Source organism: Bactrocera tryoni, chromosome 2 (assembly GCF_016617805.1).
Source record: "Bactrocera tryoni isolate S06 chromosome 2, CSIRO_BtryS06_freeze2, whole genome shotgun sequence".
In the NCBI taxonomy this organism is placed as follows: domain Eukaryota; kingdom Metazoa; phylum Arthropoda; class Insecta; order Diptera; family Tephritidae; genus Bactrocera; species Bactrocera tryoni.
In genome coordinates, this window is record NC_052500.1 from 80,185,698 (window position 1) to 80,202,850 (window position 17,153).

At 39.6% G+C, this 17,153-nt stretch overlaps 1 protein-coding gene across 1 annotated transcript in view; it reads right to left on the reverse strand.

Annotated features, from left to right (window-relative positions):
* Positions 1 to 14,740, reverse strand: part of LOC120769521 (homeotic protein female sterile) — a 57,563-nt gene extending 42,823 nt beyond the window's left edge. Inside the window, exon 1 of the mRNA XM_040096558.1 lies at positions 13,895 to 14,740. Coding sequence (XP_039952492.1) covers positions 13,895 to 13,933 — 39 coding nt within the window. The 5' untranslated portion in view covers positions 13,934 to 14,740. The remainder of the gene's footprint in view (positions 1 to 13,894) is intronic.
* Positions 14,741 to 17,153: the final 2,413 nt, after the last annotated feature.

Here is a 17,153-nt window from a genome sequence, read left to right on the forward strand (position 1 = left end):
ATGTCTTTTCTTTTTCTTATCCCAGTGCTTATGATGTAGGGAGTAAAGCGAAAACAAACATTGGACATTCGGTTTATGTTCGGTGCTTTGTATAAATGGAGTGGGGGCTACTTGGGCACGTTTGTCGGGGTGTGCGTTCGCCTCTAGATGCCTGTCAGACCGTCCATACATTTCATCTAACAACGACGAAGACGACGATGACGCTTGATGAGGTTGGTGGTAGAACACATAAAGACGCCGGAGAAGAAAATCGAGAAGACCGTAAAGCAAGCAAGAAAAAGCATAAAAAAAGCCAGCAACAAGAAAGCAGAAGCAATAACGTAAAAGCATAAGGGACGAGTGGGTTTATATTGGAGCATGAAATAAAACCGTAATAGAAGCCAAGACGAATGCAAGACGAAGGCAAAGAGCGGCAACAAAGAAAAAAGTAAATGGCGAACGCATGTGGAAAACGAACAAATGATTGCTTGTGTGTTTGTGCACGCTTAGCAGAAGCTTGGTAAAAGGGGATACGTTGGTAACCTTGTAGAAGCACATCGACTTAACTATTTTGTGATGGATCTCTTTGGGCGCAAATGAAAGACGACATCGCCTACACAAACGCTCACATGGATATCTACAATTTGTCGGCATATATGATTTCCAGGAATTTTGGGTTAGGAAATGAGTTTATGTGTGTGGGTGTGTATGTGATGCGTGATGTACGGGTGAAAGGTGACACATTGATCGAAAAGTTTGCACAGCAGAAAAAGAAGATAGACGAGGGGTTAGCAGCAATGGCTTAAGCGTATCCTCCGGCTAATGTCTGTTTGTATATTAAGACTCATATTAAGAAAAGTTTGATGCAGGCGTAACAGATATATAATTATGTAACTGAACGGAGTATAAAAAGGGCATAAAGCAAATTGAAGAAACACATATGACTAAGATGTATTATATGTATGTGGCAAAACGTGGCTGAAATATAAACTAGAAGTCAAGATATATTGAGATCTTCCAAAACTTAGTACACTTCAGATCTATAAGCAGCTTTGCTATATTATGGAGTGATGTTCGATGTCTTATAGTAGGATTTCCTTTCAGTTTTTATTATACCTGTATATGTATATCCAATTGAACAGAAACTTCTATAGTGGGAGTTGAAGCTCTCCGAGGCATTTGTATGAGGATCTTCAAAGTCTCACGGTATTGAAATGCAACTTAACCTTAAGCAAGCTTGTTCAATTTAGCATAACCTCAACTGGGCTTTTTTTTGCGGAAGTAGTTCTGAAATTATTTCTATCAAAACCAATGATATCTAATTTAAAAGATAATATTTAGAACCATCTATCTTAATCTCAATCGAATGAACCTAACATAACCTCAACCTAACATAACCAACATAACATAACCTCAATTTCTCGACTATGAAGCAAAATTACATGGTCTTTGTTAGTGTATAAGTCCTGATAATTCTAATAAAAACAACAGCGAGAGTGGTTTCGTAGGGGTAATAAATATTCGGGCTTTATTGATTCGAAGATCAACGGAGTTTTACCTTAACCTCCGTTAGTTATTGAGAAAAGTACTAAGGATTTTATACAGACGTAAGTTCTTACATTCAATGACTATCTTAACTTTACACCCTGAACAGGTGTTTAGAACACCCAGAAAGAAACGTCGGATACCCTAAAACACATATATCTAAATGATCAGCTTGACGTGCTTAGCCGTATCCGTCTGTCTGTATATACTCGTCTTTCAGTTTTTGAGATATCGATCTGAAATTTTGCACACGTCCTTTTCTCCTCACAAGGCAGTCCATTTCTCAGTGCCACCGATATAGGACAACTATAGCATTCAGCTGTCATACTAACCGAACGATCAAAGTAAAGTTCTCGTATGTAATTTTTTTTTATTTTACAAGATCTCTTTACGAAATTTGGTATAGATTATTTTTTCAAGTCATAGTTTAGTCTGCTCGAAATATCTTCGCGAAATTTGGCATGGATCTTTGTCCAATGTAGCGGTGCAATATCCTAGAACATATTTTTTATATAGACGAACCTGCTAGTTGATCATAAACAATATATAATTTGACATAATATTGTAAACTCAGCTTAGAGCAAGGCTCTCTAAGATTGGATTTCAAGATATTTTGAACCCACATTAAAAAATGGGGAGTAATTAATAATAATTTCGATTCTATTGTGTTTTTCAAAGTTATGATCTCGCCTGCGGCTCAACCAGCTCTCGTTTCCTTGCAACAAACGTGCGTACGTACCTATAGTACATGAGAGCTACAAAGCAAGACTCCAACCAAAAGCAACATAATAAACGTATCAGCAGACGACATTAAAGAGCAATAAGAGTTACGCACTACGGTAAATGACGAGCTGATGAGCTGACGAGCTAAGGTGGCAGCAGCAGCCAACATAAAAGCAGCACGAAAGCTGGTAAGCATAGCAAGCAGCAACAAAAAGCCGAACAAAACGACAATCTTGCTGAAAACCGTAGACTTAGTTGCCATTGCTGGTTTTTTTTTCATAAACCTACAAACAAAGCAGAACAGCCGCTTGGAAACGGCACTGCTGGAAGGACTTGAAGGCAGACAAAATATTCTACAAAACGACTTAGACGAAATGGTAGAAAATTACCCAAAAATGTCGAAATTTATAAGATGTACACGCCGGCTAGCATCCTTGGCACCCCGCCCAACTACGCCGACAGCTTTTATTGCCAGCAGTTTCCTTTCAACTATCGTTGTTGTTGCCGCCGCAACGCAACCCAAACTTCTAATTGCGCCCGTTCGTCGTCACCAACGTCGTTGGCATTGCCGTCTTCTCTCGAGCTTTGTCTTTGTCTTTTGGTTTCAATGTTCTTAAACTCATCGCCTCTAATGTAGCCTTGCGTTACAGCAACGCCACCAAGCCCCACACCCACCAGCCTCTAGCGCCCCACACCACAGCGCTCCATGTGCCTGTTGTGTTCCTACTCTTCAGCCGGCATTGTTTTTGTTTGTTTGCGACACCGAGTCGACTTGTATTGCTTTTGGACGCGTCGTTGTTTGAGTGCCTGTGTATGTGAGTCGGTTGTTTCGACATTGACATGGGTGTCTGAGTAGTTGGAGTGGAGCGCGTGCACGTTGGTTAGTTTCATTTGTGATGGAAAGTAAATTTAGTTTGGAAGGAGTTTCTTACAGTTCAATTCATGCCGAGTTGGGTTCGGGGGAAATAAATGAAGGCACAAGTTATTTCCATACCTCCATACCCAAGGGGACTTGTGGTAACGTGGTTGTAGGCTCAAATGTTTCGGTAGTTTTGGTGCCAAAGTTTCCTAAAAAAGTTTTGGTGAATAAAAGATGCACGAAACTTAATGAAAATGTATTAAAACGAAACACAACGGTGTGGAATGGAATGGGGGCAAATATGAAATCGCTTGGAAAAATATGATTTAAAGAACGAACTGAAATGCAAAAAAGTGATTAGCGTCTTGCAAGGACGCATTGCATGCTGGGGACATGTAGTTTATCCTACTATAATACCAGAACGAAGTTGTGCTAGGCTCACTCTTGTTTCACGCGTCAACTCAAGCCCTTATTCTGCAAGAGATGATGTTTGGGCTCTAAATACACCATTCACTGCGGGGGGTCACTGAATGCCGTTTAGTGCCTGTCGGAAATTGTTCTCATCCGAAGTTTGGTCGGTTTCGGGTCGGTTCTCATGTTCCTAGGAGACCGCTACGCTTCAAACCAGGGACTGCAGGGAGAGTTTCTGCGAAGATACCCAAGACGAAGTTGCTTGCAGAGAAGTATAGTCTGCTCCTTTGCAGGAGCATGCATGAAGCTTATGCTCGATGGGAATCGAATGGGAGGGTATTTTAGGCTTCTTGCTGTGAAAGAGCGTTAAAGTTCAAGAATATAGGCGCTCACTTTTGCACACATGCCATCAATTCCAATATTCTGGTAGCTGCGGGAGTTAAGAAATGTATTGGTTAAACGTAGCGATCGGAGGACACCATCGTGCGGAACCTTCTGTTTACTTCTTCGTAATTCCGATTGTTCATCACGAAATATTACCGATAATCAACGACTGCTCAGAGAGTTCATTGTCAACATCTTCAGTTCTGCATGGAGCGTTCTTTGTCCGAAGTCATCATGCGAAGTTGTGAGGTTAACTCTGTCTAAATCTTCTGACAAGTCCAACGCGAGGAAGACAGTCCCCTAACAGGGGACCTCTTGTTGAGGTCACGAGGTCACGAGCTATCTGGGCGTTTATGACACTAAGTGCTGTGGTAGTGCGGTGCACTTAACAGAACCCTTGCAGGTGCTCAGACTCAGTTGGTATGTAAAGATCGAGAGTGCAAAGACCTCAAGGCCAACACCCAAAACAATAGGTGCTACAATACCTGAATTCATCGGATTTTATCTAACCAAAGGCTATTATTTCGAAGATCTAACCCTGTTTCTTTGGTAAGTAATAAATGCAGGTTCGCTGCGGTTTCGGACTAGAGGTTCGTTATATTTTCACATAAAGGAATTAGTTATAGTAGCTTGCCATTACATATCTTTACTACCAGAACGTCTGCTATGACGTATTTAAAATTTGAAACTAATTTTTTTCGTTTGATCAACTCGGAGAACTGTAATTCTCAACAGATTTACGAAATATTGTTAATATGTACAGCTTCAATTTAGAAACTATTTGTTATGTATATTTTAGAAAAGAAACTGTTATGGAACTCATTTAAAATAAACTTTTAAGTGAGAATTTGTGGATCTTGAGTGGCAAATTGTAGTAATATCCTTATTATTCTAAATGTGTTTGCTTCGGTATTCCTATTGCTTCTTTATCATTTCACAGTTGTTCAAAGCAGGGTATTTCTATTTCAAACTTTAACTACCAATTCTCTAGTCTTATTTTCCAAAAATTTCTTTACTCTTTACCACACGTGAACCATCTACTGAGCCTTTGCAGTCTACCTACGCCTTGCTCATATCCCTCTCAACTTTTCCTATTGAACTTATGTGCCGGTTCATATGAAGAGCGTACGACTTTGCGAATATTTTGCTGACTGGCGTTACAAACACCCTAACGTATGTGTGTCAGTGTCAGTGCCAAGCGAAACAAGTATGGAAGAAACGTTAGAAAGGTGGGAGACGTAGGCACCCCTCTATAGATATACGAATGTGTTTGGCGACTGCTGGAAAATGGTGCTCTAAAGTCGTTTTAAGCAGGTCCCATGCATAGCACACACATATGCGTTTACATATACTCATTTCGTATGTGGCTGAAGTGGTGCGGTTGGCATAGAATTTTGCTTCGGATTTTCTTATACCGAAACTTCGTTTTGATTAGAAGGAGCACAGCTTGCGAAACGGAGGTGTGTAAAAAGCAATTTGTGTTAGGTATACCCAAGTAAGGATATGTGCAACACACACACCAACTCATGTGGGGAGAAGGAAGTGGGTTTGCTGGGCTGTGAGATAAATCGTGCCTGCTTGAGACTGTTGTGTTGCAAGCACAATGAAAGCGGCGGCGGCGGTGGCTGGGTTGCAAGGTTGTGTGGCGCTGGTATGAGCAGGTGTAAGCATAAATGTTGGTTGTGTGTGTGTGTGAATTTGACAAGAAGACGTTCGCTGGGTGGCTGTTTGGGTTTGGTTTTTGTCGCTGTAGCATGAGTTTGCTGCCTCATTTTGCTGGCGCTGAATGTATAGATTACGAAAACACTATACAGCTTGCCACATGAGACACACACATGCCTTGGCATACATACATATATGCATTCATATTTGTGCGCCAGCATCTTTTATATGTTCGTCTATACGCTTATCTTTGTTTATATGTATGCATATATATATACAGATGAGCGCAGTAATGTGTCTTACAAGGCCGTACCTCGGATGCTGGCGGGTTAGACAGACATATTTGGCGTCCAGACGCCGCAAAAGTACTCATACATGTATGTACGTGTGCATGCATGTGAGTATGTTGCACTCAACCTCCTTCACACATCCAGTCTTATGTGTTGTCGTAAAATTTCGAAAATGCCTCCGTTTACATACCAAGCAATTGTATGTGTGTGTGTATATACACAAGACGATTTCTATTTTCGCAGTTGCCTCCGTATTTCGGCAGTTTGGGGCATGCTTTGGCACAGCCCGCAGGCGACTTTCTTACGAAAAATACACACACACGCACCCACACATGTGAAGCTGTGAGTTTTTGGGTCTTCCTCGACACCACCAACAGTTTGTGCGTGTGTAGCTATGTGCTCGCATATTAATGATTCCTTAAACTCGTAGCGTTGCCGTCGGCTGGGGTGCGTCTGCTCGCCTCCACGGCATCTTGGCACATCAAATATTGCTGGCGTTGCGTTCACCTTCCATTTCCTTCAATTCTGGCAAGTTCTAAGCTTTTACTCTGTTGAGAAATTATTTTTTTTTATACGCTACAATTTCTAAGCATCCTTCGTAGTGCGTTGTAGCAAGTCTACCCAAGCCACTAACGCTGAGGCTTGAGTAAAATTCTTAGCAATTTCTAGTCATTTTCGCCAACGAAAAGGGTTCAAATGAAAATGTGCTTGATTGTGTGCGTTGCATACTTTGGGGGGCGGTGGGTATACTGCTACTATGTGCTTGTGCCTGGCTTGTCTCCTGTTGAACCGTCGTCAAAGTTGCGTTTCAAATATGTCTTAAACGGTTGGAAGCTTGATGAAACCCAGTCTCAGCTAATTTAACTCACATATAATACAAAGTTATTGAAGGAGGCTTGTAGCGAGTGTTTAAATATTGAACAAATTTAAATAGTTTGGGCAAAATTAAAGTGCAGTTATGCGTGGCGTGGGGTGAGTAAGCATAACTTTGAGAAAACAAGTTTATAAAAGAGTAAAGTTAAGTAACAAAAGGTTGACTTGCCACTGAAACTATATATGCTAATATCTGGGTATCGTAGAAGATGTCGTTTTTTTGCGTAAATGGTTCTCTACCCGTAAAAATTAATTATGTCGCTAATTTATACAATACTTTTGTAATTCTCAGCCAGTTTATAAATTATCTAAGTAAGTTTTAATCATACTCGTGCTAGTTTACAGCTGTATTTTTTTATCAGTTTTCGATAAGTTTGTATGACAACCATATGCTAATGTTCTCCAATCTGAACAATTTCTTCGGATATTATACAATTTCCTTAGATAATAATGCAAGCCAAATTTGGTGAAGATATCTCTTCAAATAAAAAAGTTTTTCTTACAAGAACTTGAGCTCGATCGGCTGGTTTATGTGGTAGCTATATGGTGTATTGACTCGATCAGAACAATTCCTTCGGAGATTCCAACATTGTCGTGGACAATAATTCATGCCGAATTTGGCAGAGATATCTCGTCACATCAAAAACTTTTTCATACAAGCACTTCCTTCCGATCACTAAGCTTGTATGACAGCTATAAGCTATATTCATGCCGAATTTGGTGAAGATATCTCGTAAAATCAAAAAATTTTTTCATACAAGCACCAACAGATAAGTAGGTTCTTGGCGAGAAAGGAACTTGCGCGAAATTTCAGAACGATATCTCAAATACTAAGGAAAAATTAGTTGTGTTTGTGGTGTAATGGAATATTCTCTGAAATACCAACAAAAGTGAAGAAAAGAACTAGTTTTCACATTTCAAAAATTGCTAAAACTCAAAAATCATTACAGTACCAGGCTTTATAGAAAATTGTTGCAATATAAACATATATCATAAAAACCTACGCTTCATAAACGAAATATATAAATGAATACTCAATTAAAGCAATGGAGCGCCCAAAACCTTTAGTTAAAATTCAGTCATATTTATAGTCACACAAAAATATATAGAATTATATATATTAGATTACTTTTGGGTACAAATGCTTTGAGCAATGCCACCAATACAATATCATAGCGCACTCACAAACATGTTACCCCCTTCTCTAAGCGTTACCTTATAAATTTCTGACCCAAGCCACACGCATACATTGTGGCGTGTGTGTATAAACTCAGTGCCGCGCTATATACTCCCAATAGCTGATATACTTGTATATTTAGTACATATGTAAATTTATTTCCCTCGCTGCTGGCGCGCTTATACCAAGTATTCAATGAATGCGCGATGACCAGCACCGAAGGCACTTTAGCTTGTCTTACCACCCATTCTACCCCCACACAAAACCAATAAATTTCCTTTTTGTGTAGCTTCTTGGGGCTGGTTGTAGTAGTAGCATAGCCCACACTAATGCTACGCTCAAAGCCACCCAAGAAGCTGCTACCATGCCCCTACCCTTCATCAATCGTCATCAACTTTTCTGGCCAATGTCCAGTTTGATGAATTACTTACAACACGTTAGAGGCGGGCACATTCGTGGTGGCACAGTGGGTGAAGGGTGATAAAATCTTTAAAATTTTTTTTTTTTGCATTTTTTTTACTTAAAAAAAAAAAATTTTAAATAAACAAAAAATAATTATTTTTAACAGATTATTAATCATATAAGAAAAATATATTTAAATTAAATTATTTTTTGCGATTTTTTAATATAAAAACAATAAATTTTTTATAGAAATGTTAATCATATTAGAAAAATCGTAAAAAAAAAAAATGTTTGTATTTTTCTGTGATTTTTGGGAATAAAAACAAATTATTTTTAATAGAATTATTAATTATATAATTTTATTAGAAAAATCGTTAAAAAGCAAATTTAAATTGATTTTTTTTTGGAATTTAAAAATATATAAATAAATAATTTTTGTTAGAAATATTATTCATTTTAGAAAAATTGTGAAAAATTATATTTTTTTAGTGTTTTTATTTTTTTGTTATTTTGAATATATAACCAAAGTTTTATGTATTTATAAAACATTTTTCTATAAAAAGTTTAATATTAATTTTATTATAATATACTAAATAAAAATTGAAAACTAAAAATTAAAAAGTTGGTTGAGCGTTGTTCTAAACAAATTTTTTTTTTTTGAAAAATATATTATTTTTTATTTGTTTTCGAAAAAAAATTGTAAAAAAATTTTTCATCAACTATAGCCCACTGTGCCACTTATCGCTCGAAACAAACGCAAATCAAGTGACGCCACAGTTGGCGGCGGCAAAGCTTACGTCAAAGACATAACGTGTTCGCTTGCGAGTCACCGGAGCGCCAGCTGCAGAACGTAGTTCTTGATGAAGAAGCGAAAAATGGGCAAAACGGAGTTGGGCAGCCGCAAGTAACAGGAAAAAGCAACAACAACAGCAGCCAAATAAATATATATCTACACAACTTAGAAGCACAAGGCACATTCGCCGGTCCAGTTGTGCGCTCTTTATTGCTTGCTGTTGTTGTTCTTGTTGCTATTTCTTTCTGTTCTTACTATACCTCCCCCGTCGCTTGGCAATTGGAAACCTAATCAGCCCAACAACCCCATTACTCAGCGCACTAAACGTGTGCGCATTTGTAAAGCAGGACGTATAGCCCCTAAAAGCGCGCTTCAGTACATATGCATATACCTAAGCATATAAGGAGGCGTATGTCAGTGTGCCAACATTATGCTGGCACCAAATATATGTACATACAATGTGTGTGTTTGCTCGTATCATTAGTTGCTGCAACGTCTTGTCGTGGGTCTCAATGTTTGCGAGTGTGTTTGTGTGCACGTGTGTGTGTGTTGGGGTACATACTTTACTAAGTTTGATGGTCTTTTACCCGCCCTTCTCATATCCTGCCCTCGCTCCTGCTCATGTCGTGCACACACGCCGCACACTCGCCTTGCCGCTCGGCAAACGCTACCAACTTTGTCTGTCCGTCTATGGGGTCATCTATCCATCCATTATATTTGGTACATTGCAAAATGGGATTTATTGTGCAAAAGGCATGATTAACTTTTTTCTCACTCCCCAGCACACTGCTCGACCGCCACCCCTCTGCCTGGCTGCTTGTTTGGTCTTCTATTTGCCTTACTAGCAGCCGTACGGACCCTTCACTGCGTACTTTCATTTTTCTTATTTGCAACTTTTTTGATTTCGTTTATGCCGCTTTCTACATTTTAGTTATCTGTGTAAGTGTGTGCGTGTGTTGTTGCTGTTGCTGTTGCTATTGCTTGCCTTACTCGCCTTACTTGCTTTGCTTGTTTCGTGTCTTGAGCGGAGCCGAAAACATTCTATTGAAGAAGTTATGCTTTGCAGTCCTTCTCCGGCAGCATTTCGTTCATCTCTTTTTCATAGGGAATTAGTAAGTTTTCGTACGTCGAGCGTCCCCTGCGTCCGTTGCTGGTCTCTGTGTCTCCTGTAACTGCTGTGTGAGGCGCAAAAAAAGTTTCTGCTAAAAACAATAAACCATGAATCGGCAAGTGGGGTGCTACCCCTCATAACCTCTTTCCATTTTTCATTTTTCGATGTTTTGTTTTTGTTTTCACTCAGTGTTTTTCTTGTTGCTTGTGGCGTTGGTTTGAAGCGCTTGCTACGAAATTGATTAGGCATTAGTTTTGTTGGAAATTGCTGTCAAAATACATGTTGTGTAGGGCTAAGGTATTGGAATGTACGAGAGTTATGGCACTGGACTTGCTTGTGCCTTTTGCACGAGCGCACAGTTCTAAGCAGAAGCTTTCTGGAATGTGCATGAATTTAACTGAGGCTAAAGTTTCTGGTAAACTTCGAGAAAAATATGGGGGTGAGTTCGCTTTTGAATACAATCATGTTGAAAGAGTTAGTATAAAATCAAGTTCTTAGATACCTTTAGAAGAACTTGCTACAGAATAACCAGAATGACATAAATATGCTCAATGCTTGCAAATATGTTATTTGTCTTCAAATCGTTGCCCCATCCTGAGGCGATATTGGTAATTAAATACCACAAGAATACCCGGAAAGTACCTAGAAATGTCTAATGTGTGCATAAGAGCGGAAATATTGCAGTAGAAATCAAGAAGCACTGAGGTTCGGTTTATTGAGATTTCCTTTTATAACATAAGCACGAAGCGGCGCAATTTTAGTGACACCGTTTTCGACCCAATGAGATAACCTGTTATGGTATATAGAACGTAAAAAAAGAGGTATAAACCGATAGCACGGCTAGCACCGAAAATTCTTCTACGAAAAGTTTTTAATTTAAATTCATTGAATATGTTCCAACGATACCCAAAGTTTTCTGGTATTCAAATCGAAACCAATTTTTAAAATAACTTTCTGTCCACCTAATACTTATGAGTTATTAATCCATTCGAATTATTTCTCTCTAAAATCAATTGAAACTAATAATCCAAATACCTTGGATTTTGAACTTCACAATTGAAAGGCTTTGCTTCAATATTTTCCGAAAATAGTAGACTCGGAATAGATGAAAACACTCCAGCTCAGGGAGTATTTAACGCAGTACCTGCTGGGAGAAGCGAAAAGGAAGAACGACTAGCACGCTCTTGTAAACTCGGCTATAACCGCAGTGTCTACGCCAATAAAGAAAAAGAAATAGACAGGGACTCGTAATACAGAATGAAGTAAATATTAATTAGTTATATTCCATCGATTCCTCTTCAAGTTCTTTGGAAGCAAAATCGCTGCATTTTGCTGTTTAAATTCCCTATGTCTTGATTCTTGAATATATTTTAACCAGATCTTCTTGGCTTAATTGTAATGATAAAATAAAAAATGAAGTAAATACTAATATGTAACTTCGATTCTTCTTCATTTCTCTATACTCTACATATAAAACTATTAACTCACCTATTAATCCTGAACAAAAAACTCTCCATTCTGATCTTACTTGACCGTAAATTTTAATATGATTTTTACCAAATCTTGTCGGGTTAATTTTAGAATAATAAAGGATAAATATAACAATGAATTTCTTCGACTCATATTTAAGTTCTTTGGATTGAACATATAAGAATGACGTCGCACTTTTTAAGCCTAAACAAAATTACTCGATTTCAGGCCACCGATCTTGGTTAGATTTTAATCAGATATTTTCGTTTTAATTTCAAAATGAGAAATAAGAAAATGAGTTATATAGTATACTCCATTAATAATTCTTCTATCCTTTGGATCAGGTTTATAGAAATAACGTCTTGATAGATTTCAGATTTCAGAAACACAAATGGAATTTCACTGCTTATATGATATAGTCTGCCAATCTAGGATATAAATGTATAACTTTCGTTGATATTATAGGTATATTCCTTTGATTATATTTCAAGTCCTCTGGAAACAATATTTCTGTCTGGATTTTGATCTTGCGGGCTCTTAGACCTTTGATAAGATTTTTATTACAAGTAGATCTTGTCGGATTTATTTTAAAGTGAAAACTAAGGGCAAACTTAAGAACTTCTTGAAATCAGCCTTAATTTCTAAGAATTACATCCTATGTACTTATTAATCCTAAAAAAAACCTCTCTGGTCCGTGAAAACCACTGATCTTGCTTAAAACTTTACCCGATATTGTCGATTAAAATTTCAAAATAAGAAATAAGGAATACATTTATATCTTTTTTCGATTATTTGTCCAGTTCTCTGAATTAGGCATATAAGAATAACTTCCTATTAATCGTAAAGAAAATCTATTGAGTTTGGTACCGCAGGCCTACAGTTCTTACTTAGATTTTTACCAGATTTCGCCGATTTAATTTCAAAAGAAAAACAAATGGAAATATTTATAAATTTCACTGATTATTATCCGGTTTGAAAGAATAAGAAGATGATTATTATGCTTTCATAGAAATAAGGGCTCAATTGGTTTAATGTTTCCGAAAAATAAATTTAATTTCACTGGTTTTAACAATCAGGGTATTCAATCTAGGGTATAAATATATATATTTCTGGCCTAGAATATTAAATTATTTTGTTGTTATCAAAGACTATTGATTTCTATGTAAATTTTTGCTTGGTTACATTCCGCTATGAAGGGAGGTTTAGAATTTAGATAGATGTCACTGGATTTACTGTCAGATTTGATTGCTATACAAAATTTTGTTCTTTTTTGGAAAATTTTAAATGATTTTTTTTTGGTTATGGAACAATGATTTGGGTCATGAAATTATAGTTCATGCGCTAGAAATAATTTCTTTTAGTCCTTTCTTGACAATATGACATCATAAGAGGCACTGATATGAAAGTTTGATCCATTAATTAAAACTGTGAAATACTATTCATTAATAGATCAATTAAAAATTATTTCTCTACAGTGGTGGGTTTGTTTTTCCAATTATTGTTAGTAGAAACTAGTATTAATCTGAGGAGTGGAATACTTATTGAAGTTGAGTGACCGATTTATGACAAAAATTGTACCCACGACAGTCGGGTCTATGTAATCGGTACGGACCCGAATTTTTATCTGCCAAAAGACTATCAAATCGGCAGAATTCTGGCGCTGCAACAACAATAACAACAACAACAAAAAAATTGTTTGCTTCTTTACTAATCTCAAGAGATAATGATATATTGGAGCAAAAAATGTTACTAAGTTCATTTTTTGTAGTCTTTTCGGGCATAATTCTTTTCGTAAACCACAGTTCATGCCAACTTAGCTTTTAAGATATAAGTTTCTTCTAATAGAATCTAGGGAAAACTAGTCTTCTAACAGAACCTTCGCATAACCAAAGTTCAAACCAAACCACATGAATTGAAAGTGCTGCGGTAGTAATCTACCAAGTTGCCAGTTCTTGACCGAAAAAAAAAATCCGATTACGTAGACCACCCAATCGTGATAACTACATTATATTGTAGCGCATATAATGATCAATTCTGTCGCTACAACAACGACAACAATGAAAGTGTATATATTTTCATTTTAAAGTAATTTTTCGCCGTCATGGCAACTCCGTTACTTCCTTAAGCCTTTTCTAACAGCCCCCCAACTTTCATGCGTTATTTTCTCGACTTTTTCTTGACTTTTTTAGAAAATTGCGTTCAAGTAGTCACCTACCTTATGCAGCAGCACCGATGCTTTGCGTTTCGATGCCATTTTAGTGGTGCCACCACCACCGCTGCCACCGGTACCGGTTGACGACGCTGTACGTGTCGACTGTTTTGGTGTTTTTCTCGGATTCTTCGGAATTTTGGATAATTTTTATGCGCTGAACGCCGGCTTTGGACTACAGGAAATACCGTTAAAGGAAAAACAAAATGCAACGGCTAAACGTTGGCAATACGATGTGCTAATTAAATTGCGCTAAGCGTACGAAGAATTGTGCGCGCGTGTGCGTGTGTCACAATTCTTAGAAGTTTTTATTTTTAATGCCTTTGGATGCGTTGGTAATCTCTGCAAGGCTGTAGCTGGAGCAAGAACTGTTGCAATTAGCGGTAAATGCACAAACACTGTCTACACACACTGACGAACTGCTCTTTGTTGTTTTTGTAAGCGCTATATTTTATTTGTTATTTTTAAATTTTTAGCAAAAATTTGCCACTTTTTCAAAAGTAAACGAAAGTAACGGTTTTTGGAGCTCCTACTGTCAAGCAACTGTCAGCGTTCACTTTTTTGGCAACACTTTGTTTGCGTCTCTGAGACAAATTCACAGACTTTGAGTTAGGTGTTTCTTCAAAACTTTTTTAATTTTATGAAATATTTTTTCACATTTTCTTTGGTGTTACTTCGCCACTTTTTTTTGGTTGCTAATTAGCTTGTCATGCTCCGTTAGCACACGTTTTCTGCTCGCCTCGTGTACGACGCTGTTCTGACTACGACGAGAGACCTAACGCCACCGGATAACAACTGCTGACTGACCAAAACAGAAACAAGCGATTGAGTTTTAACTTTTGATAAAACGGAATGTGCCGCCGCCAAAGCCGCACCACACCGTCGCACTACCTAGCTGCTGCACGTCAACCCCAACTAGCTCGCCAACCGGCCCAACAACATATGAGAGTTAGCAACGAGCTGAGCATAGCTGAGCTGTGGTGTCTGTCGTCGTAGTCGTCGTCGTCGTCTACCCCGCGCCGCTTGCGAAAAAGGAAGAAGCGAAAGGATATAGCAGAAAGAGACGACCAGTAGTAATGGGCATGCGCACAGAGTGGGCGAAGGACGCCAAAAACACCGAAGATCGGGCGCAGCAGCGAGAGAGCGAGTGTGATGTGTGTGAAGTGAGTTTTGCTAAGGACTCCACAACATAACGGTAATGTATTTGTCTGTATGTGCCGTTGATGACGCTGCATGCTGGCTGAGTGGGATGAACGTAAAAGAAAATTGACGATAAGGCGGCCTGTGTGTGACGTCGTGAGAATGAGAAACGCACAAGAGAAACGGAAAAAATGTGCAACAATGAATGAAGTAGGCTGGTCGTTGGCGCGCGCCAAGTGGTTGTAAACATTGCGAAGTGGAGTCGAGCGGCGAGCGTGCGGTATGTGGGGTACGCAAGCTGCCCTTGTAGAGCGAAGACGGGCGAGCGCTGTGTCGATGGAGGTAAGTACAGCTGGATAAAAACACAGAAACGGCGATAAGCGACAAAATGTCAAAGTGACGAACGAAGTGAAGTGAAAACAGTTTAATGAAATTTGTGCACCGAACGCATTGGCGAACTGATGGGCGACAGCATGGACAGCAAAACGGCAGTTTTTCGTGTAAACGACGAAATGTTGGTGCGTGCAACAGTGCGTCGGCAAAGCATAAATTTTTGTTTGTGGCAAGGCAGACAAAACGATGCGACTACGTAGGTCGCGCCGTATGTGGCGCTGGGCGGATGGGGTGTAGTAGACCACTGCTGCGACAACTGACGCGCGTATGACTTTTGGGGTAGGTACGGTAGGCAGGCGTATTGTGTGCGCGTCGTTATGCCAAAAGCTGGCGCAGGGTTGCTGTTATCGGCACGAATTGGTGCGGATCGGGCAGTTAGCGCGAACGACGCTGCGGCTGAGTCAATGCCAGCACCAGTGTTGGGCTGCAGCCGTGCGGAGTTGGGGACGACTATGCAACTGCCGATGGCACCACTCGAAACAGCTGAGTTTTGTGCGCCGCGTGTATGCGGCGTAATGTCGATGAGGTTTGGCGCGCCGTACGAGCTGTGTCAGCATTGGGACAGCTGGGCGGAATTGATGTGGCAGTGAGTGGTATGAGGAAACGAACACACGGATAGTTAGCGAACGTTGTTGATGATGATGATGATACGGCGAGTATGGTACGGGGTTTGTGTCGAACAATGTGAAATGCATGGAGTGGGAAGGTAGTTGTGTGTGAGAGCCGTGGTATGAGTACGCGGCCGAAACAGAGTGACTGGGAAATTGCGAGGGTTGGATTAAGCGAACGTAGAGGAGGTCGGCCATATGAAAAGGAGGTGGAGTAGAGCATCGCATAAAGCACAAACAGTTGCGTGTGCGTGCGGCGGCAGCGCCGAATAAAAAGTGGAAAATATGAGCATAAAGAATAAAAGCAAAAACTCACGACGGTTGGGGCCTGAGTCGGCATTTCGGATACGAAAAAAGTATGGAAAAAAGTTGGTGTTGTTGGCGCGCCGTTTGGCGGACAACCGCGCCATGGACGTCGTTTGTGATGAGCACGGCACGGAAGGTGGTGTCGATATACTCACTTTTTTCACGCTTGGGTTAGAGAGTTGTGGCGCACGGGTACCAGTGCGACTGATGATGAGTAAAGGATTGCGTGCTTGATAAAAAACAACGCACATAGGGCATAGGCAATGCAGGCAATGTGTTGTTGGAGTTTGGGTGGAAAATGTTTAAAATGAAAATAAAATTGGAAAGGCCAAATGGAAAAAATAATACCACATTAGCATGAGCGCGGGGGAAATGAGCAAGCACAGCGTTCGTGTGAGCGCGGCGCAGCAGATTTAGGTGGCAACACTGCCACACTGAGCAAGGTGTGAGGTGGTGTGCTAGGCATTTGTGCGCTATGTTGTGCTAACGTTGGTTAGTTGAGAGTTAGCCAACAGCTGACGCCGCCACGAAAGGTGCGCACTATGTGCGAAGGCGTAAAGGACGAACTATTACCATGATTGCGCTAGTGATGATGAAGATAACGATGAGAATCAAATGTAGCACGTGCTGGCGCTCATGATGCCGCAGCGCTTAGCAATTTTTGTTGTTTGTTGTCGAGTTGCTGGCCGTTTGCCTGTGGTGTGAAGTGGGGACATGCTCCAATTCCGCATGTGAGAATGGGTCAAGAGCGCGCGGCGGGTTTGTGTGTGGCCCAGGCGCGTCATATAAATTCGTTTAGCAAAAATAGATTTTTTGTT